At 42.1% G+C, this 26,657-nt stretch overlaps 2 protein-coding genes across 5 annotated transcripts in view; both read right to left on the reverse strand.

Moving 5' to 3' along the window:
* Window positions 1-4,194: 4,194 nt before the first annotated feature.
* Window positions 4,195-5,920, reverse strand: gjd4 (gap junction protein delta 4; the record flags this gene model as incomplete). Its single annotated transcript, XM_080855533.1, has 2 exons — window positions 5,831-5,920; window positions 4,195-5,393 (listed from the first exon to the last, which is right to left on the reverse strand). The coding sequence occupies exons 1-2, from the start codon at window positions 5,892-5,894 to the stop codon at window positions 4,195-4,197; spliced, it is 1,263 nt and encodes a 420-aa protein (XP_080711659.1). The 5' UTR covers window positions 5,895-5,920.
* Window positions 5,921-8,380: 2,460 nt separating this feature from the next.
* ccny (cyclin Y) overlaps window positions 8,381-26,657 on the reverse strand; it is a 42,086-nt gene continuing 23,809 nt past the window's right edge. Inside the window, exons 2-12 of one of the 4 annotated variants that reach the window (XM_080855411.1) lie at window positions 22,666-22,740; window positions 22,245-22,265; window positions 20,581-20,615; window positions 20,014-20,037; window positions 19,355-19,455; window positions 19,204-19,239; window positions 18,667-18,724; window positions 18,249-18,368; window positions 14,924-15,090; window positions 13,918-14,080; window positions 8,381-11,854 (exon numbers count right to left, since the gene is read on the reverse strand). In XM_080855411.1, coding sequence (XP_080711537.1) covers window positions 11,738-11,854; window positions 13,918-14,080; window positions 14,924-15,090; window positions 18,249-18,368; window positions 18,667-18,724; window positions 19,204-19,239; window positions 19,355-19,455; window positions 20,014-20,037; window positions 20,581-20,615; window positions 22,245-22,265; window positions 22,666-22,740 — 917 coding nt within the window. In that variant the 3' untranslated portion in view covers window positions 8,381-11,737. The remainder of the gene's footprint in view (window positions 11,855-13,917; window positions 14,081-14,923; window positions 15,091-18,248; window positions 18,369-18,666; window positions 18,725-19,203; window positions 19,240-19,354; window positions 19,456-20,013; window positions 20,038-20,580; window positions 20,616-22,244; window positions 22,266-22,665; window positions 22,741-26,657) is intronic. The other 3 variants (XM_080855412.1, XM_080855413.1, XM_080855414.1) reach the window with 3 other exon arrangements.

Raw genomic sequence — 26,657 nt, forward strand, 5'->3', positions numbered from 1 at the left:
CTCCATCTTTATCAGTTTGTGCTGAATCAAATTTTTAACCTTAGTATTTTATGATTCTCTTTTTCATTGACTTTGCAGAAGCAATAAACAGAATACCTAGATATGTTAATGGAAGATAAGGTGTGTGTGTGTGTGTGTGTGTGTGTGTGTGTGTGTGTGTGTGTGTGTGGTGTGTGTGTGTGTGTGTGTGTGTGTGTGTGTGTGTGTGTGTGTGTGTGTGTGTTGGTGTTCTAGTCTCTGCACTGGAACTCAACAGAGGCTGATCAATGAGCACACAGTTTTGAGGACTGGACTTCAGTCAGGGCTTATCAAGGATTTTCTTAACTGGAAGATGGAAAAAACGTATTAGAGAAATATACAATGTGTTGTTGGGCACAAAGGCATCTGACCTGCTTCTTTCCTGCGCCCTCTTTTTTTGTCTAGCGCATACATCAAATCTTCCACAGAGAGAATGACTCCAAGGACTCTGCTTGAGCACAATGAATGAATGAATGAATGAATGAATAGAGTAACTGAATAATCTTGTTGTGTGTTTTTTCTTTTTTTTTAATTGAAGAAATGATATACCGCAGTAAATATGGGCAATATTTGCCTGGGAAGAAAGCTGTTCTATACCCATTGTTTTGTATTCTTCTCTCTTCCCTGTGTTTGAAAATGTCTTCCAAAAACAGCAACACCCTCACTTTAAGCCTTACATGTGATCCTGCTGTTTTCGTTTCATTTTGACTGCAGGAAAAACATCTCCCTCCTGGTTTGTGTGATGGTACCTTCCCCTCATGTATGTGTTGTGTACTTGAACAGTGTCGTACTGCTGCCTGTCGCCACCCCAGTCAAGCGTAAGTTTCTCTTGTGTTTAGTATTTTTCCCCTGGTGTATAGGTCTTATCTCTCTTTATAAAGGAACCTCAAACTGCATAAACCTCAAAACAGCGTTCTGGCCTATTGACACACGGGACCATGAAAAACAGTGTTGAAGAAGACACTTGCCAAACAGGCAAAATGACCTGAGTGGATATGACTGAAATGATATGAAATTATTCCAAGATCGTACCAAGGGTTATTTTTCTTGGTGCTCTTGAAATGACGGTCTGTGATTAGATTCCTCTTTGCAGTCTGTCCATCAAGGAGTTGGGTGTAAATATACAGACATTGTAAAGGCACTGGGTTTGTTTGAGAACTTGAACAGAAAGGCAATAATTTACATTGCGCCATGGTAAAGTTTCTCCCTGTGTGTGTGGTGTGTGTGTGTGTGTGTGTGTGTGTGTGTGTGTGTGTGTGTGTGTGTGTGTGTGTGTGTGTGTGTGTGTGTGTGTGTGTGAGCGTGAGCGTGTGTGTGTGTGAGCGTCTGTGTGTGTGGGCGTGTGTGTGTGCGTGCATGTGTGTGAGTATGTGTGTGAGTGTGTGTGTGTGTGTGTGTGTGTGGAAGAGAGACCGACAGTGTATATGTAATTCACACAGACTTGTGTAAGTGTATTTATTGAACTCCTGAATGGAGGAAATGCATAACCAGAGGAGAAGCCATGAGTTAACACAATTATGCTGCAGATGAAAAAAGGATTCAAACGCAATTATCTTAGAGCCTTGATCTGAGACGTTTCTTAGCAATAATCACTTGATTTAAAGCTTTACTTTGATTTTCTTGTTTTGATAGAGTGTATGGTTTGGGTTACTTCTTGTTACTTTTTGTCATTTTGGTGAATTTATCTATATATAAAACTGTGAAAGTTATTGTGTTCAGCTGTTGTTGGTGAATCTGTAGGGTAGAGTGTCTTGTTTTGATTTTGCATGTTAACTTTAATTAGTTTAATTTTGAATGATTTCATTTTATTTCCCTCCTCTTTTGCTCTCAGGGTCTTTACTAAAATGTGTATGTCAGTATAAGTATTGATACATTACTGTTCAGTTTAGTTCTTTGATGAAAGACTGTCAATCACTACAATCAGCACTTGACTGTGAATTCAAATGAATTGTGCAGAGTAAGGAACGTAATGATATTTCTGTCAAAGAGCACATTTTAGAATTGCATCTTCACTGTGCGAAAAAAAATTTTTTTTACAAGGCTAGTGTTTTTAAAATCCTGCCATGTTTTTTCTTTTTTTTTAATCCTCTTTTTCTGTCATTCTGACCTCAAGAGAGCTGAAGCTTCAAACATTGCCTGTTGACTGTCACTGTTTTCGACCTTAAGATCCAGCAGAAAAGGGAACTGCGTCGCTGCTACGCTCACCACTCAATGACACTACTGGTTTGTTATGGGAGCCGGGTTCTCTCCAACCATAGCCCAAGAAAACTACCATTCAAATTCTCATCACCTTTCTTCATGACCATGTGTCAGAATCCAAATCAAAAAGCTGTCTTGTATCAGTATAATAATGAAAGCAATAAAGATTTATCAGAAAGAATGCTCTGCGTGTTCTTTGAATTCCACTGTATTATATTTTTCTGATAAAAAGATGACTACACCTCCTTGAGTTAAAGAAATAAAAGGGTAAATGAGCCTGGCAAAGACAATATTTCAACAGGATCTGTTATCTGCACATTCCTCATATCAAGACGCGGTTTAGGATCAAACAGTCAAATTTTACAGTAAGACGTCATCAGACTGTTCCCATTAAAAAAAGAATATCTTACTGTGGCTTCACTTCAGTCTTCCCATTTGAACTACCTGCTGGTATTTCATCAATGTAGTTTTAACAACAAGAATGAATGGAAGGAGAAACTTTGATTTGGCAGAAAATTCACAGATTTGTAAAATGGGCAAACCACATTTTTAAATAATATTCTAAAAAACATAATTGAAACAAAATCCTATTATACGCACCTATAACACTTTTTCTAACTGAGCTACCTTTAGTGTGAATCCATGTTGCTACAGACGGTCTTTGTGTTGACATGTTGGCTCAGACAGTTGGCTCCATTCATTTGGCTACAAGCCGAGCAGGAAGTGTATAATATGCATATAAATAAACTGCATGCAAGGTTGTATGAAAATATAAAAAAAAAAACATCACTGCTGGATAATTAACATTCTTTTTTGCTGTTAAGATCAAAATATAACCCTATATTAACACATTGACAAAATACATAAGGTATTGATGATGTTGGCATGTATTGAATACATTTTTCAGTTTTTTTAATCATTAAGTGTCAACCCCCTAGCCTGCATGCCTGAATCCAATCCACTCACTCTGGCCTAATTTATCCTGTATAAGTCACCACTAGAGGTCAGCTTTTCCCCAATCTCAAAGTGACAGCTACACAATTCAATTGCTTCCAGAGCATTAAGAGGGGTGTGGTTTTATTTTAATACACTAGTGAACTCTTAACAAAAATAAACCTTGCAGAATTGTTAGGTTTACTTTTATGTCATATTGGGCTGCTATTGTCAACTGAAGGAGCCTCACATTGCCATCTGATGGCATGGCAGAAGGGTGGTGATGGGGGAAGATTAGACATCACAGAGGTCTCACATTACACAGTTCTACAAGGCTCTATTTTAAGGGTTTGTATATATCTCCAAAGCTCAAACTCTGAAGCCCCCAGGACCTTGAAATAGTGTGAAAAGTCATTTCCATAAATACCATACATTGGTCTGCCTTGTAATTGATTTGCTAATCCTCTGCGCAGCGTCGGGGTTGACTGTCCTTGGGCATGGAGTCCTCTCGGGATGAAACAAGTGACAAAGTAGTAAAAGTCTGTCATGACAACCAGTTGGTTTGACAATATGAATGTCATGACAACCAGTTGGTTTGACAATAGTATGAATGACCAAAAGTGTCCGTAGTGATCATGTCTAGTAAGACTAATACATGGCAAATGCAATGACAGACTAACTGGGCCAACTATGCTACCCTTGACCCTATGCTTGCCTCAACCCTCCAGCTGAATAACTCCAGCCCGACTTTAGAATGATTGCTGGCCTCTGAGTGGGGTCAGGGTCAGGACCGGTCAAGGCATGCCTTTGTTTGCTGAAACAAAGAGAGCAGTGATGCAAATAGGAAGAGCAGTGCCACAGTGACTGAACAATTTGAAGATGAGCGTATCAAAAATCTTGCATAAAAGCCCTTTATGATGCTGGTATTGCATAAGTTTAGCCTTTGAATTTAAATCAACAATCAATTAACAATTCACCTTTATGAAGAGTACACACTTAGGGTTGAGATACTCTACTGGTCTGTTTTCTATTTCTGTCTCGTAGTCAGACCCACTCTGACCTTTTTTCCTGGTTGTCCCCACTGCATGAGGGCAGACCAGGGCCGCTCATCTCCACCAGTGTGTAGTGTCCCACTCTTCTGGTACACAGTGCCGTCGCTCCTGGAACCACGTCTACAGAACCTGTCCCAGGGGGGATGTCCCGTCTGGGTGGTGGGGGTGGTTTAAGGCGGCTCCGTTTACTGACCCGTATGGGTCTGGGTGTGCCCATTTGCTCTGTAGGACACAGTGCCACCTCACTGCCCTCTCTGTCAGGGCATTCTTCCAGAGCGGGGATTGGATAGACATTATTCTCACTGTTAGTGTTTGTAGGACCCAGCATCCCCGGTACAAGAGGAGTCCCTCGACCACACGGTGCATCCTCCAGATCGGCCCTGCTGGACCTACTCATTCCTCTCTTCCGGAAACTTCCGCTTGCTACTGAGGCCACCATTTCCTCCACTGTGGAAACATTGGCATCAATGGCTCCCTGGCTCCCTCCAGGGGAGAGGTAGAACTGTTCTTCCTCGTACATGTTCTGCACCAGCATCTTCCTTCTGGACTTCTGCCTCACGGAGCGCTTGATGGCACAGATCAGATCCAACCCATTGAGAAGAAGGGAAAGAGCAGCCGTCCCTAACATGAAGTTCAGCATAACAGTTTTCTCTGTGGGTCTGGAGACATAGCAGTCCACTGTAGTTGTACAAGGTGATTGCTGGCACAGGAAGCGCTTGGGGATGTAGAAGCCAAACAGATAGTAGTTAGCTGCTCCAAATCCAGCCTCAAATAGAATCCGGAGGAGCAGCTGGAGGATGTAAGCTCCAGTGAAGGTCCTCAACGGGCTGAGCTCTGCCTGGATGCGACGTGCCTTGCTTAGGGCTCCTTTCTGGAGAGATCCCTGCTGGATTTCAATGAGAGACCTGGCTTTCATCTTGTGCGAAGCGTCAGAGAAAACAGCGATATCTGACAGCACTTTGTGAATGATGTAGGTAACGAACGTCAAATATGGCAGGCAGAGGATGGTGAGCTGAAGCAACCAGAAGCGGAAGATGGAAAGGGGAGCGAATAGATCGTAGCACACATTTGAGCAGCCTGGCTGAATGGTGTTGCACACAAATCGCTCCTGCTCGTCCTGATAGAGTGGGTATCCAGCGAAGATGAGGATGAAAATGCGCAGGAACACCATAATGAGCAGCCACAATTTCCCTGCAATGGAAGCACACCACACGTTAGAGTGTTTAAAGCTTATTCCGATGATAAGGCTTCACATTTAAGATGAAAACATATGGATATGTTTCTTCCCTCAAAAGCTATTTTATGTTTTGGAATGTTTTAAGTTCTGGCATTTTAAACTAAAGTCTCAAAACTTGGAAAATTGGCCTTTATACTTAAGTATAGCCTACAGACCAATTGAATAATAAACATTTCATAAGTCTCTGTTTCACTGACTTTTAACCAAAGCCTACATACATTTGACCTCATACTAACAGCAGCAACAACCACAACATGATATTGTGCTGAAGTGACACTGGAATTTTATTGCTTTTCCTTTTACATATCTCCATTTTAAAATGTGTACTACCATTTTCTCTCACCAATAGCGGTGTGACAATTTGACACTAAAGTTCAGTGGATTTACTCACCTACTAGAGTGATGTTGTGGTTGACAGCAATAAAAATGGCTTCAGACACAGATTGACCCCCCATATTGTCTGGCGGTTGAACCCAAAGGCTTTTGGCCTTATGGGCCCACCTCTCAGCCCAACAAAGCTCAGCAAACTGATGAAATACTGCTTTCAGGGAATCCACTTGTGTTGAGGTGATACAAACTTGAGTCTGAAGGTTGTTCCAAGCACTCAGGCCGGGTCTCTGTTGAATTCACAGTAGCCAGGTCCCCCTTGCCGTCTGCCGCTGGGCTCCGACTCAACTCCCTTTCTTACCTCTCTTTCTCCCCCTGTCCTGGTGACAACTGGTCTCAGACAACAGAGGAGGGCAGAGAGCCCCATTGTGGGGCTATTCTTACCCACCAAAGGCACGTCGCCGTCCTGACATTGTGGAGATATTTTGGAGTTGTTTGTCCTTAGAGAAGAATAACGAGGCCTCTGGATTAGCTATTGAATAACCGGTATTAAGTTCTCATGTAAAACGGATTGCATGTCAATGCTATAGTTGAATGCGCGGCCCAAGGTTGATATAAAACATCATCATTGACTGACTTATTTTTCTTATGTCTATAACCGGCTGTGAATTGTACAGAACGATATTGAGTGACTCAATGATATTGTGTGAGTTAATCTGTTGTCGTCTTCACACATTCTACTCGACAGAAGTTCACATTTTCACAAGTGTAGTGGTACAGTTTTGCATGACGACTTTAAAATCAAAAGAATCTTCTGAAAATGACATTGGCCACATGTGGTTTTCATGCCTTTAAAATGACTGATACTTTGTCCTTAAAAGTATGGCAGTGTTGAGATCATTGGATACCTGTACACAGTTATATTTCTTTCATTACCATGGCTTTGGCACTTGTAGCAGGGGCTTAAAGACTGTTGAGTCCTGGAATCACTAACCCCTGATATAATAGGTAGGTAACAGTTTTACATGCAAATAATGAAAACCTTTCTGTGTGTCATCCCTACTCACGCACACATTTCTGGGATTCCAATCTCAATGTGGATCATAGCCTGGTTAAAGCAAGCCTGCTTCCAGCTAAGTCATTGACTTCTTCATTTGAAGGCAGGCCATTGACACAGTGACACCATGAGATATTACTGTTACAACTTCCTATGAGTAAGGAGTAACACTTTATTTATATGGAACTTTATAAATCAAAGTGCTTTATACAACAATAAAAAATATAGTAATAAGCAGATTGCACAATCATAAACAATGATAAATCACACAATCCAAGGGGCATAAAGCAGTATAAGAATGCAGAGTAATCAAATAATGAATACAAGTTCTATTCAATAATTCAGTCTGTGTATTGGTTGGAGGTTCTCATATGATGTTCAATGAATCCATTTCCTTGGTATGCTAGATGGGGGTGTGGTGTGTGCGTTTGTGTATCTTTACAAGCAGAACGTGACAACTGAACACCGTTGACTCCAAATGTTACACAAGTGTGATAAGCATATTGTAAATCATATTATCGATACGAAAAAATTGCTTTGATGTAACTGTTGCAGCACACTTTGACATAGAGTTGATATTATGACTGGTGGATTAAATGGATGTTTGCTTCAGAAAAGTTGACTGACATTCATCGCCACCCTTAGCATGACTACATGTCTAACTTAATTATAGGCCCAGCGATCCCATATTTAGACAGAGTGTTAATCCAGCAGCTTGGTCAGGCATACCAGGGCACTAACTCTTTTTGAACATGTTCAGTTTCAAAGTCCTGAGAACCCTGACCAGTGGAGATTTGACCTTCAGACTGTACATTTACAGGATCTTTAATCTCATCAGTCCATTCTGTGATACTGCTCTTCAAACAGTCCAGGTTGGTGAAGTTTATCCCTATGCGTTACTAGTTGGGATCTGCAGAATACAATGTCAGTAAGTTTGAAGAAAGAATTATGTCTGTGTACTCTGACATTAAGGAGGTCTGAGGCAGAGGGGTTTTTATTGCAAGTTTTAAAAGTTTATTTTTCTTGTGCAGGTTCCTAAACATTGCTTCTGAACTGGGAGCATCAGTTAAAAACCATGGTTGAAGAGTCAGCATGCAGCGTTTAAACCTATTGGCCACACCTGAGGTTGGAGAGACCTCACTAGAAAGAAAGACCGATGATGAACTAAGAGAATATCCAAAACAGATAGCGCTTTAGCTTTTGGCAAACTGCGCACAGGTAATGGGTTGACCTACAGAACATTAAAAAAAACAACAACAATAATCCATTAACTGTAACCAGTCATATGACCAATATCGAAAAGGGGGAAAAAAACAGGAGAATTCACAGACATTTTACAGCAGGTCTCTTTATGTCAACACAGGAAGCCACCAAGAGTACAAAGTCAAATTGGAAAGATTAATTTGTAATTCTAAAAATGAAATAAAAAGAAATTGGAGAGACAAACAAGAGAGGGACTGAGATAGACAGATAAGGTTTTATATATATATATACACACACACACATATATATATATATATATATATATATATATATATATATATATATATAAAAAGATAGAAGATAGATAGATAGATAGATAGATAGATAGATAGATAAACAGACTGAGACAGATGGGAGAGAAAAGGAAAGAACCAAACATGTCTAAACAGAGGTAGAGTTGAGTGCACAAGGCTATCAGACCATTCAGAAGGCTGCCATGGCCAGCGTTCACAGCAGGCTCTGAATCAACACACACTCACACAAACAATAAATAGGATAATACAATCTTTGAATACTTGTTCCGAGGCCTTCCCAGGGACAACACCAACCTCCCACCCAAATTAGACACTTGTGTTTCATGCTCTCACTGCTAATTATTCTCGCTCTCTTTCTCTCCGTCTCTCTCTCCATTTCTGTCTCTCGCTGTCTGTGTCTCTGTCTCTCTCTCTCTCTCCGTCTCTCTGTGTCTCTGTCTCGCTCTCTTTTTGTCTGTCTCTCTCTCTACGTCTCTCTCTGTGTCTGTGTCTCTCTCTCTTTTTGTGTCCGTCTCTCTCTCTCTCTCTCTCTCTCTCTCTCTTTTTGTCTCTCTTTCTCTCTCTCTCTCTCTCGCTCTCTCTCTCCGTTTCTCGGTCTCTCTCTCTTGCTTGCTCCTGGAGCTTCTGCCATTCCAACCCAAAAGTGCAGCGGGCCTCTAAAGCACTAGTACTCCTCATAGGAGCGTCCTTCATTGTTTTTAAACTTTGGTAAAGATCCATCCCTTTTTGAATCACTAAAGAATTGATTGAAAATAGATCAAAATGAAATATGGGATTACCGTCACAATACAGTTTGTAACTATGTTAACAAGAAAATTAAGAGTGGACAATGTACATCTGATACTATTTGGGGAAAATCTGATACTTGAGAATGGATAGGCAGAAACGGTTCAAACGGATTTAATCATTGCTAAAATTAGGCTTTCACAAACGAAAGCAATAAACAATGAAAACGATTCAAATTTCATACGATACCAATTTCAGACATGATGCACAGTGTCAACTCAATTTACCAAAAGCTTTTGAAATAAGAAGAATATGCCGCCCTTTCTGTATTGTATTGGATAATGCCAAATCAGTGGCTCCCTAACTCATGGCATTGTTCTATTAAACTCTGAAAGATTACTCCTGTTCTTACATCAATACTGATCTGTTACATATACATCATTTTTATTCCTCTTAATCACGATCTGAACACACAGAGTCTTGTATATACATTGTACAAACTAATTTTAATGTAACATTTATTAATCTGTAATGCTTTTGTGATTAGGTGTTTATGTTAGAAATTGAATAAAAATAACAGCTACCAACATGAATCTTCACAAAAGAAATTTTATACCTCCATGTTTTAGAAAATAAATATTCTAAGTACACATGCATTGTGATGCATGGACCGTCTCTATGGTTACTGTTCATGCTCCAGTTCATTTGGAAAGAAGGATGGTAACATGATTTTTGTTTTTTAAGATCTTGTGTGCAATCACAACTCACCAACTAACTTTGAAATCATTTTATAACATTTTTGCATTTTGAAAAACAGGATATTCAGTTAACTCTGGCCTTTTGAGTTTAAGGAAATGATACTGCAGACTAACGCTGCGCGACCACTCTGTTCAGCCTCTCTCTCCCATTGGCTCATCCCTGCCCGAGCCTTAACAGTTGGTCAGCAGCACAAGACACATCTTCACCAGTAATGAAGACTCGAGTCCTCTGCTGCTGGCTACTGCGCAATTATCTTTAACAAAAATCTTTGATGGCCTTGGCTTCAGTCATTGCAATGGAAAAGAAAATCTAAATATCTGAAAATGCCAAACTCTAAATAAATTCAGAGACACTGTGTGTGGGTCTTCTTCCCACTTGGCAGTATCTAGAACCATGTGTTTGCCAATGGTAATGTGACATTTTTCCAATGACCTTTCACCCCCCTTCCTCCTTCTCTTCAAAGAAAACCCTTTCTGAAAATGGTTCCCAATAACAACATGGTGGTCCCCTGGCTATCCTGATGCCTGCTGATCAGAGAGAGCGCAGGTATAGGGAGGGGGGCTACAGCAGTAACCCTAACAGGAGACCGTATAAAGCACCTTAAAAGCCTCCCAGACTAACAGCATACGCAACTGAAACCTAGATGAAAGAGAGGAATGATTTCAGTCAGTGTCTGTGTGCTTCACATACTGTATTACCATTCAAAGACCAAAGACTAGGTCCCCTCTTCGGAAGACCAAAGACTAGGTCCCCTCTTCAAAGACCAAAGACAAGGTCCCCTCTTCAAAGACCAAAGACTAGGTCCCTTCTTCAGAGACCAGATACAAGGTCCCCTCTTCAAAGACCAAAGACTAGGTCCCCTCTTCAAAGACCAAAGACTAAGTCCCTTCTTCAGAGACCAGAGACTAGGTCCCCTCTTCAGAAACCAAAGACTAGGTCCCCTCTTCAATGACCAAAGACTAGGTCCCCTCTTCAAAGACCAGAGACTAGGTCCCCTCTTCAGAAGGTGGATGTGTGTATAGATGAGTGCAACCCGCACTCCTGCTCCTCAAGGCTGACTTGAGTTGGGTTTAGGTGGCATACTTGAAGATTGAGGAATCAATTTCAACTTGACTGACATCTGACCAAAAATAGGATTTAGATTAAACGTAGAAAAAATTAAATAAGGAGAGGGGTCTTCTAAATGACGGGAAAGAGCACAGACCACTATTGTCCACAGTTTAAGGCTTCAAACATGAGGCCTCTCTTTGATGCACATCTCATGCTTGAGCCGATGTTACTCAGATGCTCAAAAGCCACTGGAATCAAAGGAATGTACTAATTATAGTAAGCTATTAAATACCAATCAAGGCAGCAGCAGAAAGCAATGGATGATTGACTGCACTGTTGGAATGGTGCTCCTAATAGCAGGTGGCTGCTCTGATTACTTGCTGGATTACGGGGGCCATTGTTGGTCTTTACAGGTCCTCTTAAAACATGTCCTTGCCCTTGTCCTTCGTGGTAACTGACTAGTGGTGCTGTCCTGTCCACCTTGGGATGCCTTCTTCAAAACCAAACTTTATGCTGTCCAGGCGGAGGAGGAGGAGGAGGATAAAGAGGAGGAAGAGAAAGAGAGGCCGATGGATTTGGAGGAGGGAGGTGTAGGCCCAGCTCTTATGTACAGTGAGACACAAACTGGAATACTTATGGTAGGAAAAACCTTGGAGGGGGAGGGGGAGGAGATGAGGCCCCACCCAATGAGAGCAGCACAGGCTCTGGACATGAGTGGAGGATCTAAGCAGGAGAGGCGTCCCTTCAAACAAGAGACCTGCCTGTGCCTGTGCCTGTGCCTGTGCTGTGAGGAGTCACATGCCTCTGGTAGCCCCGTCCCCCCCTCACGTGTTCTGGCTCTCGGTCCCAAGGTCTCTGGCTGTTAGGAGAGGATGGCAGGGCACCATCTGACCACCGCTAGGTTGTCGGCACTCACTGATCGCTTCTTGGTGCCTTTTCTCAAGTCCTTGTATTTGTCGTCGCACAATCTAGCGATGGCCTGAGATGAGACGACAGAGAGAAAGATTATTATTATTAATTGATTAAATTACAAATCACACTTTGGGTACAAAGTACAGATTAGGATGCAATGCTTTCCAAAAAGTGCAATTCTTTTAAAAAAGTGACAACAACCACTTGTGAACCAATCCAAGTAGTGTCCTCAGTGTGGTATAAATTGCTCTAACAGTTGCATTAAAGGACACTCTAATACTGGAGGGGTCTCAACTCCATTGACCATATACAGTGCCACTTGAAAGTATGTGAACCCCTTGAGCAGTTAAGAGTTTTCTGTTATTTTACCATGATTTTTCATTATTTTCATCACCAATTTTCCATAAATGAAATGTCAGGTTTATGTTTATCATTTGCATGTACTTGTTTACAGGGAATTGTTTGAGTAGCCAAAAAACTACATGAAACATGGAATTAGTCCATTTCAAAAGTAAGTGAACCCCCAGCTGAATTGGTAAAGTCAAGCAGGTAACAGATTCGGTGAAACATATTTGGGTGCTTAATTAGTCAATTCAGCAAACCAATCAACTGAGACATCGTTAGGTAAGACCATCACCAAGAAACACCAGAAGAAGAATAAATCAGATAAAAGTCAACCCACACATCACCTCTAAAGAGTTTCGGACCTCTCTGGCAGCATCTGTGGTAAATGTACATGGGTCTACAATCAGATGGAAATTGAATAGACATGACATTCATGATCGGGTTGCTAGAAGGAAGCCTCTGCTCTCAAGAAAGAACAAAACTGCCCGTTTCAACTTTGCCAGAGAGCACTTGGATAAACCGTAGGCCTTCCGGAAGTCCCTTCTTTGGACTGATGAGTCCGAGATAGAATTATTTGGTCACGATCAAAACCAACAATTTTCGTCTGATTGTAGACCCATGTACATTTACCCCAGATGCTGCCAGAGAGGTCCGAAACTCTTTAGAGGTGATGTGTGGGTTGACTTTTACCTGATTTATTCTTCTTCTGGTGCTTCTTGGTGATGGTCTTGATCGGCGTCCACCTCAAGGCAGAGATGTGGTCATTTTGAATGCCCTCCATTTCTAAATTATTTGTCTTGGATGGATGGATGGAGCTGGAATCTTTTGGAGATGGTCTTATAGCTTTCCCAAGACTGATGGGCTGTCAGTACCTTCTTCCTGATGTTCTCGGATATCTCGTTTCCTCTCGGCATTGTTGATCTGTGTGGGTACACCTTGGCACTACAGTAGTTTGGTTGGTTTCCTCTCTCTTTCAATCTGTGTTGCCCAAACCTTTCCCTAAGGATGTCTCAGTTGATCGGTTTGCTTAATTGACTAATTAAGCACCCAAATAAGTTTCACCGAATCTGTTACCTGCTTGACTTTACCAATTCAGCTGGGGGTTCACTTACTTTTGAAATGGACTAATTCCATGTTTCATGTAGTTTTTTGGCTACTCAAACAATTCCCTCCAAACAAGTAAATGCAAATGATAAACATAAACCTGACATTTCATCTATGGAAAATTGGTGATGAAAATAATGAAAAATCATGGTAAAACAACAGAAAACTCTTAATTGCTCAAGGGGTTCACATACTTTCAAGTGGCAATGTATATTGTTGGCCTGGCACAGAAACAGCGGACTATTGGTTCTGTAGCCCAAACCAGACATACATAATTAGTCTGTCGTGTGGGGCCAAGTTGGTGCTTAATCCAAGACAAAAACTGGGTCTAGCAGGGAGGCAGCCTAAAGAGGAGGTAGTCTAAAGAGGAGGTAGCCTAAAAAGGAGGTAGTCTAAAGAGGAGGTATTCTAAAGAGGAGGGAGCCTGAAGAGGAGGCAGCCTAAAGAGGAGGCAGCCTTAAGAGGAGCTATCCTAAAGAGGAGGCAGCCTAAAGAGGAGGTATCCTAAAGAGGAGGTATCCTAAAGAGGAGGCAGCCTAAAGAGGAGGTATCCTAAAGAGGAGGCAGCCTAAAGAGGAGGCAGCCTAAAGAGGAGGTAGCCTAAAGAGGAGGTATCCTAAAGAGGAGGCAGCCTAAAGAGGAGGCAGCCTAAAGAGGAGGCAGCCTAAAGAGGAGTCTCACCTCAAGTTTCTGTGCCTTGTCTCTGCTCAGAGGCTCCAGAGGGAAGCTCAGGTTGTTGGCCTCAGACAGTGAGCGCAGGTCAAAGTAGTACTTGGCGTAGACGCTTGAGGGCACATTGATGTTGAACTGCAGCAGCTCCAGAAACTGCCTCTCCAGCTCGTTCCTGGTGATCAAGAAAGCAAGATTCAAAAGAATCCACACACACATACATACAAATGAAATACAATATACAAACTTAAACATGCCTGAACATTGAGTATGAGGATGAGAACGCAGACCTACATCTGAAATCAGTAGTGCTGAGATGTTCCCAAGACATACAATAGCTGCAACCAGGATAATAGCTGCAACCAGGACTGGATTGGTACAATACAATACAATACAATAGCTGCAACCAGGACTGGATTGGTAAGAATGTTGCAATGTGATTAATTGTGCAATCACAACATTGGCAACATAATTAATCACATGGAACCATTATGAATCACATGGCAACATTATTAATGTTGCCAGGTGATTGTGTGCCATGTGATTAGTTATGTTGCCATGTGATTAATAATGTTGCCATGTGCAATATATAAAATAAAAAACTGTATATCCACACAGGTCGGATATCAAGGGTGTCAGCATTCTCACGGAACTAGGCATCATAGTCTGTGTTTTATGTGGGGTTATAATTAATGATACTCAGGAAGAATCTGAGACGGTACTGTTTTAAACACCAATGGAAATTCCCCGACAGAGGGTCTCAAATACACCTTTAACAATCCTAAGGGTAATATACTGCCAGCCGGCTCAGATATAGCTTCCGACTAAACCTGCACCAGAGCTATTTGGAGTTTGCATTGAAATAGCCTGCTGTTGAAAAAACATTTCTATTCACTCTTCCTTACTCCTTCGCCTTCTCAATCTCTAAAGCACCAACTAGTACCTTTTGACATTCATATATATCCACTTGTATCATGCCAGAAAGTGCAGGACTGTGTGCTCAGTTACAAATACTCACATGTCTTCGACGGTGATGTCCTTCAGAATCTGGCAATAGTCCACGTTCCACACTGCCTGGTCATCCCATACCTTGGAGGCCAGAAGTATGGCACCCAAAACAATCCTCTTCCAGTTTGCAGGGCCGATGTCAATCTCTGCGTACGTCAGCAGCCTTTCAAGGTACACCTACAGAGCAGAGATGGTACTTTAGTCAACTTCTCAAGGTAGACCTACAGAGCAGATATGGTATTACTTTAGTCAACTTCTGAAGGTACACCTACAGGGCAGATATGTTACTTCAGGGTCAACTTTGGGCAAATAAACCTAATTCCACCATATCTCACCGGACTAAGATTAAAACGTTCATAATAAAACAGAAAATAAAAATGATTTACAAGCAAAACTAGCCAAGTTTACCGCTTCTTTTTTTGTACAACGCATCAAACTGCAGGTCTTTAAAAACTTAAATGGATGGATGAATGGATGCCACGGTCCCTGGCCTGGCTATCTGATGCAATTTCTAAATAGGTTAGAACTAAAAAAGACTTTTCTACCTCTAAAGGTCATTCAACTTCATAGGACAAGTGCAACAACACAAAGTGGAGCGCACACACGAGCGCACACACACACACACACACACACACTATTAGAGTGCTTTAACAATTTCGTTTTTTCATTAAGCAGTACAAGTCAAACATCACAACACACACACAATACACTTTGTTGAGTTGAATTAGTGAACACACACACACAGTTATTTTATTGTGGTCGAGAGGCAGACTGGTAGGAATGCTGTTGCAACCCTCTGATACCCTTGACTGGCGTTTGGGAAAGGAAAGCTGTGCTTGAGGGGTGGGTGGGTTTAAATGGGAATGTACAGATGGTCCCATGGCCAAACTATACACAAGGAGAAGAACATTAGAGGACTCAACTATTCATACTCTGCCATTTGCAAGGCCAGTATTAAGCCTATTGAACCATCACCTAATACACCCATCCATGGGTCGAATCGTCATATTACAAGACAAAAAAAAAACTTGTTTGTCCTTGCAAGACCAGCTGGCTCAGGGACTCTACTTAGCTCTGGTGTCTCGGAATATAACACTAGTTAAAACAAACTTCACGTCAATGACTGTCTATGAAGACCCCATGTATTCCAGGAAAAGATGAAAGAATTAAAATCAACAGTTGTAGCTGATATAAGTCAGCAATGTCTAATAGTCATTCAAAACCTTTTGCAGGGTTAAGCACTTAAGCGCCTTTGGTCTTTCCCCCAAAAGCTCTGCCCACTTCTCTCCTGATGCAGAAAAGCTGGAACCTAGTCTCATCTCATCTCACCTAGTCTCATCAGCCATCAGCTCTATCGAGGATACTGAACCTAGTCTAATCAGCCATCTGAGCAGTTACAACTCTATCGAGAGTACTTAATGGAGATGTAGCAGAAATGCTTAAAAAGCATTATGTCACCATCGGAAACTGCTTCCGTCCAAAGGAGCATGAGGAGTCCTGCTTGGTGAAAAAGGTGAGGACCAGACTTGAAATGGAACTGAGCAGAATGGAGTGCAATGCTGTCAAGACATCGCATGCTCTCCCCTGTGGGCAACAACAAGGGTGTTGGACATCAGGATATGTGTGATGTATTGTGATGGGAGGGCAGAATACAGACACACTAGTAGGTCAAATTACTCTTCAGTCTGAGACTGCAGACAGGCAGGTGACTAAAGTTTGCCACCTGTCCACCTGTGACCCGCCAGGGGGGTCCTTGCGTAAATGGGTTCCTAATAAGCCCATCCTTTGGAAACCGGACCTTAAAGTCAGGACATAAACTCATCTGAAATGACTTCCTAATAAGCCTGTCTGTTGAGGACCAGACCTTATAGCCATGACATAAACTCATCTGAAATGATTTCCTAATAAGCCCGTCCTTTGGGAACCGGACCTTAAACCCATGACATAAACTCATCTGAAATGACTTCCTAATAAGCCCGTCCTTTGGGAACCGGACCTTATAGCCATGACATAAACTCATCTGAAATGACTTCCTAATAAGCCCGTCCGTTTGGGACCAGACCTTATAGCCATGACATAAACCCATCTGACTCATTCCTTATAAAGCCCAGCTGCTAAAAGCACTGAGCTTCCCAGCAGGGGAGTGGGTACACCAGCAGCTGTTGTTCGGTTTGTTTTTTTCCTGCAGGCTCGTGCCACGGGAGCACCTATGTGACATTGTTGAGTGTAAACACAGTGCCACAGACCACTGCAACACATGCTTCCACAGACTAAAGTTTGCCATGTTAGCAAAGATGCTTGCTAGTTTTTGACCAGAAAGTTAGCCTGGCCACCTGCACACAGGTTTGGCCGCAAACTATCTAGGTAAAGTAAAAATAACCTGCTACATATGATACTCTCAGACTTCAGTGCTGCTAAAATGTCCTGTTAGCCTAAAGATGCTACATATGATACTCTCAGACTTCAGTGCTGCTAAAATGTCCTGTTAGCCTAAAGGTGCTACATATGATACTCTCAGACTTCGGTGCTGCTAAAATGTCCTGTTAGCCTAAAGATGCTACATATGATACTCTCAGACTTCAGTGCTGCTAAAATGTCCTGTTAGCCTAAAGATGCTACTTATGATACTCTCATACTTCAGTCCTGCTAAAATGTCCTGTTAGCCTAAAGATGCTACATATGATACTTAGACGTCAGTGCTGCCAATACGTCCTGTTAGCCTAAAGATGCTACATATGATACTTAGACGTCAGTGCTGCTAATACGACCTGTTAGCCTAAAGATGGCCTGAGCGGCCCGGCAGCAACCAAGGATATGCTTTCATGTTCAAGAGAAGTGGCGTGACAGGTGACACTGGAAAGTCCATTGAATTTAGCACCAAACAAGCTGAGCGGTCAATGAGGTTGTAGTTCAGTTAACAGAGTATTAGGGCCACATTAAGGGGGAAAACATAAGAGTTGAAGTAAGAGAGTGAGAATAAAGTGAAAATGTTGAGAATAAAATTGAAATACCATTTTGAGAATCAAGTCGAATGCTAATAGAATTTTAAACATCGTTCTCAACATTTTGACTTTACAAACTTTAGATTAGGGATGTAGCATTAAACTAAGATCTTTAGCTGTAAACGTAAGTCTATATTTTGTGATGAATAATAACAGTGTGGAGTTTCAGCTGCTAAGCTCCTGCGCTGTTGAATACATTTAGAGTAAACGCTGCTATTTAAAAGGATTGGACTCTTTATTCAAGGTCTCTTGTACATTTTGAGGATTTACACACCGTCATATAACCTTCACAATCTGCATGTGGTGTGACTGTCCTGTGCCTGCTTCACTCACCAAGGTGACAATGGCACACTCCGCAGTGAGCTGGGCTGCACTGAACAGGGTCCGCACGAAGCGGTAGATCTGCTTCTGCTCTGGGTCGTGCTTTTCATAGTCTGATGGCACCTCTGTTTTCTGAGGAAGAGAGAGTTAAGGAGCACAGGTCAATAGTGTTAGAAGCCTTCCAAATACACACACACACTGTCTGCTTATTCTGAGAGATCTGTACAACTGAACTGCTGACATAAGACCATCATTTCAATATGCACTAATACAACATCCATATGCACCCCTGTAATAAAATAGGTCACCTAGTTTAATAGAATGGGTTCTTACTTTGTAATATGTTTAATTCTGCCAGACCAAAATATAAGAGGTGGGAGAGGTGGAAGAAAGGGGTTATTCAACAGAATATGACACAAGTCAAACTTACTGAAAGAGGATGGAGTTTTTCATCAAAAATATCTATTACCATCCTACTATCCACCTCTCTGCAAACAAATGAGAGAAAGAGAGAGAGGGAGACTGTGAGACTTGACAAGATAAAACACAAAGATCTTAGAATTGATTTTCACTGATTTCAAGTTAAACATACCGAGGAAGTGGACTGAAAACACCAGTGACATTATGGCAAAATGCCCTGCCAGCAACTATTAGCTGGTGATTGATTTTCACACACACATACATACATACATACATACATGTATAATACACAGAATGACTTTTAGGATATATACAAACCATACATACACTCACACATGTGGCCAATAATCACTAAGCATGCAGGCTGCTTTTAAAAGTGTAAAGGGAAGACATGAGAAACCTATTAAGTGGGGCCCTTTTCCAGGTTACAATTTCAATTTACAACTCTTGTAAGATGCAGTAACATAAAATTGATCCAGACGGCTTATTGATGATTCCTTACAAAGCTTTAAAAGAGGTTCTGCTCTTCGGAAGAAGTCAAACTTACCGGTTCTTTATATGGTAGAAGATAGCAAGTGATACACTGTAAGAGAAACAGGTAGAAGTGGCATGTATCATTCTTAAGTGATGATTTGAAAATGTAGTCATTCGAACCTTATTATGACTTTTGTTCTGCAAGTCTGTCAGGTGTCACCTACCATTTGATGGTGTACTTGAGGTTGGGCTGACTGACAGTACTGTCGTCCAAGAAAATGGTTGAACAGGAGCTGTACTTTCGTCTCAGGGGTGCAGCCGCATGCTTTAACACACACATACACAGGTTACATTGGGTCAATGTCAGCACTGATGTCAGAAAACCTGCCAAAAGGCATGCAGTAGGCAACCTTATTCTAAAACCCTTCTCCTCCAGTCTGGGTTCTGCTCCCACCCCCATTAGGGAGCTAAAACCCTTCTCCTCCAGTCTGGGTTCTGCTTCCATAAGGGAACTAAAACCCTTCTCCTCCAGTCTGGGTTCTGCTTCCATAAGGGAACTAAAACCCTTCTCCTCCAGTCTGGGTTCTGCTTCCATAAGGGAACTAAAACCCTTCTCCTCCAGTCTGGGTTGTGGTTGCGGTCCAATAAGGGAGGGAAATGGGAGGAGCCTGAACAACTACAGACAGCAGCTGGAGCAGCTCTCTGCTACAATAGTTCTGTGTTTGCCAAATCTACCACGGTGCTTCTGTCCATCAAATTAGGAAGGGGAGCCTCCATGCAGGACATTAAGAGGACATTCATCACACCCTATTGGGGCACTACATTGCACACAGACAGCCACACACAAATTAAAGAAATTTGAAGGTCTGCGGTCATACTTTACCTTGGACTCCGAGATGTGTGTTAACTTGCAAAGCAATAGGGGGAGATGAACATTTTAACAACACGTTCAGCTGCATATGACCTTGGCTAGATTTACAGAGCATGCAAAATGAATTCATTTTCATTTATCACATATTCATTGATCAGCCAGGCATACTCTCCAATTCCCTATTCTTTAGGTGGGCCATTACTAGCCAGTGGCAGCATATTTTTATTTGGTTCAAAAAGAACCCCTAATCTAGCAATGTAAATGAGGCACTGAATATTACCATGCAGAGTTAATCAGGCCAAGCTTTCATTATAGCTAAATCATGCTTGTTTACACTTGTCTTTAGTGTGCATAAAGACAAACAAACAAACAAACATGGTCTTAAAATGCCCAGAAGGTTTACACCAAGGTAAAACACAATACATCACCAAAGCAGTGGGAATGTTATTGTGTCTCTAAAACTGTAGACGTTTGACTGCATATGAAACATATTAAATAGGTGTTTTACCTTTGTGTAAAAGCGTTCATGGGGATGGAGCTTTAAAGGTTATTGAGCAGAAAAACGATGGTTCTACTTACATGGTTAATGTATAGGCTTTTCCGCTTTTCCCGTACTGCAAAAAAAAATAAAAAAAACTCTAGAATTAGAGAAAACACATCTTTGATAATGCAGAGTATAAGAACTACATAATTTTTACATAGCCCCAACTTTGCATATTTCAATGGTGTCTTCCTTGTGTCCTGTGGACCCAAAATGTACTAAACTATTTTTTTTTTTTTCAAAAGATGAAACGTCATAATTGAGAAACTATTTTGCACATAGCACCAAAATGACATATTTTAGATTCTAATTTCAGATCAGATTAACAAGTCTATTTTCAATACAACATTTGGTGAAAAACGTATACAAGTAAAGCATTATTGGGACCGAAATCACATACATGCTAGAGGTACATAAAAAAACTATATAGGTCAAGTTAAAAAAAGAACACACACATCACGGACAACAGTGACGACAACAGACGCAGTAGCAACAACGGCAGCAGCATTATCAAATGCTCACAGATTACTCCTCAGCGGTAACTGGAAATGCTACTCATCCCTCTGGTCCAATGATCCCTGTATCAGGACTGCACCTGAGAGCCCTGACATGCTTGGTTCTAGAGACAACAACACCTTGTTTAAGCAGACAGACAGACGGACAGACAGACAGACAGACACACATCTTCCACAGCACACACTGAGCAGAGCTCCTCAAGCATCCTAGAAGCATCTTCCCAAACTATAACTTCAGTCATGGATAGGAGACACTTAACTGAATCATCATCATTGTACAAGATGAAGTGTCCCTGTTGTCTTCTGTGACTGAACCTTTGCTGCGAGGTTAATTACTTTGCAGACGCTTAGTTAAAAGTCACGAATGAGTCTTTCAGACTGAGACCAGAACCGTGTGTTTGATTTCTCCACACCCAAGGGCCATAGTTTGATGGGCGATCTGAAGAGTGCTCCAGCCAAGCCCAGAGGTCAGAGATCAGAGGTGAAACTCACATGTTGGCCAGGATCTGCTGCACCACTGCTGCTGCTCAGTACGTGAGGTGGGGGACGAGTCCTCATTCAAGTCATCAGAATGAAACGCTAACATGGGTGCAGCAGGGTCACAGCAGGGTAGAGACATGCTGTTCTCTGACCAAATTTTGCTCCTACACATCAATGCCCCTTTCTCTCGCTCTCACACACACTGACTAAACGCTGTCTAAAAAAAGCCCCTTGCGTCTACCAAACCGTTTTACACACGGCACAAATATGTACAAATACTAGAGGAAATCCATTGAAAACACTGTTATTCTCATATTCAACACAATCTGAATCCCCAGTATCCAGTCACAGCAGGAAGCCTACGTCTCAGCCTTGATTAAGGCCTTTTAGGACATTTCACCTCCATGGGAGAGCAGCAAGGGCATAACCATTGGTTAGCTGTGACACTGAGCCTAATGAAGATGGAAAGCTTTTTCACAGAGTTAAGTGTATTGACTTCTTTATGGACAAATAGTTAGGTCAAACCTTCTAGTTTACAAATGAAGATCATGTTATAAAGCAAAGAGCCCACAACACAATAGCACAGACACACTGCATAGAAGCACTCACAGGTTCAAGCAGACTGCCAGTGTGCACACACACACACACACACACACACACACACACAAACACACCCGAGGCACACACAGCTCTCCAAACAAGCTTACCTTTCTTATTCAGGGCAGGAACTGAAAAATAAGAGCGCTGGTCTAAGTTTGATATTTTTATTGTACTCCACATATACTGGCAACTAGTCACCTGACACCCATACCACTGGGAGAGCCTGGAGTGAGCTGAACCAAGCAAAGAGAGGCTGTACGTCCATGACCTATGAGCTGTGACCTGCTCCTGACTTGGATGGGTGAGGTAGTGACAGTTTATCCTCCCCTAAATCACTTCAATGAGGACAGGACAGGATGTTTTTGACATTATGCTTCTGTGTCCTCAACTTACAAAAAAAGAGTTTGCGGTACATTTCTATCCGTAAGAGTGCTTAACATGGCTTTGAAGGATATTCTCTTCCTCTGGGCTCATGAAAAGGTCTGGCTGATGGAGGAATATCCAGGAGTGGATTCCATATTCACTCACCATCTGTCTGAGACTTGCTGAGGAAGATGGTGCTGGCGCGCGGATGGTCTGAGGGGTTGTACTCCATGTTTGGATCTGTGTGAGATAAGTAGAGAGAGGGGGGGGGGAGAGAGTTTGTTAGTTAGGAAAGCATCTTTTGTGTACAATGCTATTACCAACGGGTGATGTGGGAAAGAATATTGACCTATGTGGCACGGCTGGGCACAGCACAGTAATGAGATAAAGAAAGCCATTTGGCATTTGGACAATACACCAATGTGTTCAGACTGGCTTGCTTTTAAACAGTAACGTACCACATACAATCAGCAGATTTGTGGCAGTTTCCACTTATTGCAATAACACTCTTTCAACACCAGGTGGCACATGACTGCATTGACCCTACAGTGAAAGATTCAGAATATCTCTCACAAGTGCCTTGAAGGAGTGGGGAACCGTTAACAAACAGAAACGTCCAACAGGATCTTAGAAAATGATCTAATAGAGGGACAGAAAGGGAAGCGGCAAAAAAACTGAAATCCTGTGTTGGGTGAACTAGAGGGCTGTTTAATAAGGGCCCTGACATGGGTGAACTAGACCAGAGGGGCTGTTTTAAAGGGCCCTGACATAGGTAAACTAGAGGAGCTGTTTAATAAGGGCCCTGACATGGGGGCACTAGAGGGGCTGTTTTAAAGGGACCTGACATGGGTGAACTAGAGAGGCTGTTTAATAAGGACCCTGACATGGGTGAACTAGAGGGCTGTTTAATAAGGGCCGTGACATGGGTGACCTAGAGAGGCTGTTTAACAAGGGTGAACTATAGGGCTGTTTAATAAGGGCCCTGCCATGGGTGAACTAGAGAGGCTGTTTAATAAGGGCAAACTAGAGAGGCTGTTTAATAAGGGCCCTGACATGGGTGAACTAGAGGGGCTGTTTAATAAGGGCCCTGACATGGGTGAACTAGAGAGGCTGTTTAATAAGGACCCTGACATGGGTGAACTAGAGGACTGTTTAATAAGGGCCGTGACATGGGTGAACTAGAGAGGCTGTTTAATAAGGGTGAACTATAGGGCTGTTTAATAAGGGCCCTGACATGGGTGAACTAGAGAGGCTGTTTAATAAGGGCAAACTAGAGAGGCTGTTTAATAAGGGCCCTGACATGGGTGAACTAGAGGGCTGTTTAATAAGGGCCCTGTTAAGCATGGAGCCCACGTGAACATGCTTTATCTTTTGTGTGCACACTCTTGAAGTATCAGCCTTTTGAAAGGGCGAGACAATCAATCAAAGCTCGAAGGAGCACGAGCAGCATCAGGTCATACAGACCAGCCCCCTACGGAAGATGGAAATGGAGAAAATGAAAAACTCAGTTTACTAGTGAGAGATTGAGGAGCCCAAATAAAAAGGTTTAATGCAAACTATTGCATTAAAGCATTGAACAGCAGTGTCTACGATGATGGCATTGCTATAATTTAAGTATGAGTATGGAGGATGTCACAGTACGCTTCCTTTCCTACAGGAAAATACAGGAAACAAAATCAGCAGGCAACGACACAAGCTCCCTCCTCCCAAACTACAAGAGACAGACGCGCACACACACAGACTTGTAAAGACTAAAGACTGAACTTTTCAGGACCGTCTGGCTCCAGCCTTTAAACATTTAATAAGAAGCAACTAGCGGCTCACCCTTGGCTAGGCACACACACACACACAAGCATCAGCACAGAAGAGAGTCAAACAGTGATTAAACACAAATAAACAAACCAGAGGTATTTGAAACTGTCCTTGAAAGAATTCCAACAGCCTTGAAAGGTCTTGCTTCTAAGCTTCATAAACTCATTCTCACACGTAGCTGATAGATCCTGCCCACAGTGAAGCAATTTTATGGGGGTCCAATGTTTGTGCTGGGGTGCTCCATAGCCAATCAATAAGTCGCCCAGCAGTACCAGTACGTACCCCCATCGCTGAAGATACAGCAGAGAGTTGGAGATACTACAGAGTTTTTAATGCTGAGTTACACATGCAGTTCAACACAATAGAGGGCAAGTCAGGAAACAGAAACAGATGCCTGAGGAGTGTGTGTGTGTGTGTGTGTGTTTTTCTGTGTGTATTTGTGTAAGTGTTTCTGTGTGTGTGTGTGTGTGTGTGTGTTTCTGTTTGTGTGTGTGATAGTGTGTGGTCTTCAGTCTCGATGGTGTTGTATTCACTTAGAGATATTTTTTAGTAATCCTGCTTCCATCCACTGAGCCATCAGCAATAATCGAGGTCTTTTATATAACACCCTTAAAATAAATCTAACTTCTAACACATTTCATGACCAAGATATGTTGCCCAAAGACCATGACAAACTGAGTGGTGGGTCCTTGGAAGTCTAGGCCTACTTTATGAGGCGAGCGGCCCCAGGACATGTGCTACATTTGGACCAGCATGACTCAGCACACTGGAGCAGATGATCATGGGAGAGGCAGCTCTAGGGAGATGGGCCCTGCCTTGTGACTGAACACTGTTTTGAGTTCCTGTGGACTACTGTGACATATCTCATGGCCATTTTGCCCATGGTCAGGATTACTATGAGCAGAGGCGAGCAAAGAAACAATTCAATTGATACAAATAATAAACTAATGCATTAATAGCAACCTTTCTGACCACACATCATTTGAGAACAAGAGAGGACGAAAGCAAGGTGTACAGGGGAGGTGGAACTAGTGCTATCTGAACATAAGAGGGCCTTTCATTTCACTCCACCTTTGCTTTAACTCACAGTCTGATGCAGATACAGCTGTGTGGAATATGACCACTGCTCCAAATATTATGTTTCGGGCAACAATAGATTATTGTACATCTTATTCTGAGTACAAATTCCAGGAACTACAGTTTGTAGATGTGGCGGCTGTACACTGATAGGGTGTGAAGCAGTACCTGTGAGTCAAGCTCTGCGGTTTTGTTACCCATATGGTGAATATGAGGATGAGTTCTTCATTTAACAAAATATATTCTTGTGCTAAATTTGACCATTTAAAACACTTGAGGGACTAATTTCAGAAAGTTGGGGGAAGCTTTCACCTATCATTATTTTATTAGCTGTCCAAGGCACATGGTTAAAGAGAGGCAAGAGGTCTGTTTGTTAAATGTTTTATTGGGGCCACCGAAGACGGTCATTAAGAGGACTTCAGAGAACTGGATACTGAAGGCTCAAGGTTTTTAAAGGAATGGTGTCTGGCTGTATGAACAGACAATATGCTTAACATGAATTAGTTAATGATGTTATTTATAATGATGCCTATTAGTTAGTCTTTCTCTAGTAGAGGGGATTTGGAAGGTTGTGAAGAAACATTTTCTGAAGGGGAAGGGGGTTGAGCATGTCTTCTAACAGGAAGGGTATTGTTTAAAACTGTTTTACATTGGGGGCTGTTGTTAATGTTGTATTTGTTACCTTAGTGTAATAACAACAACAACAATCAGCACGTCCTTACTGAAAACGTGTATGTTTGTTGACTGACGTTAGGCTACATTAACATCTTAACTTTAACAATTGCCAAGTAGCTTCTACACAAAACAGAGCTATTTAGTTTAATTGGGCCCCCTTTTCCGATCTTCTTGGAAGAATCAGGGGCTAATTAAGCGTGCGCCTGTCCTGTGCATTCGTGTTGGCTGGTTTCAGAGACAAGTGGAAGGTAGCAACTATGTTTACAGATCAGACAGCAGTTCCTTCTGACAGAGACAAATGCTGAGACTGTACTCATTGCATTCAAAAGGGGATCCGGATCAGGAATCCTGTCAAAAGTAGCACTGATACCTAGAATCAGACAACTGAAAACAACTGTCCAATGAACAGTCCGCCCAATTACCCGTAGTTCTGATGGCTTCTTTGGGTGTGATGAGAAGAAATGGTGATTTGTTTCAAGACTGACGCTGCATTAGCAGTCTTTCTGAGGTGCGACGGCAAACAAGAGCACGGCAACACATAAGGGTGTGTGGAGCTTATCTTCATTAGCACGGCTGATAACCACATCATACAT

This window comes from Sprattus sprattus (genome assembly GCF_963457725.1).
Source record: "Sprattus sprattus genome assembly, chromosome: 17".
Taxonomy (NCBI): domain Eukaryota; kingdom Metazoa; phylum Chordata; class Actinopteri; order Clupeiformes; family Clupeidae; genus Sprattus; species Sprattus sprattus.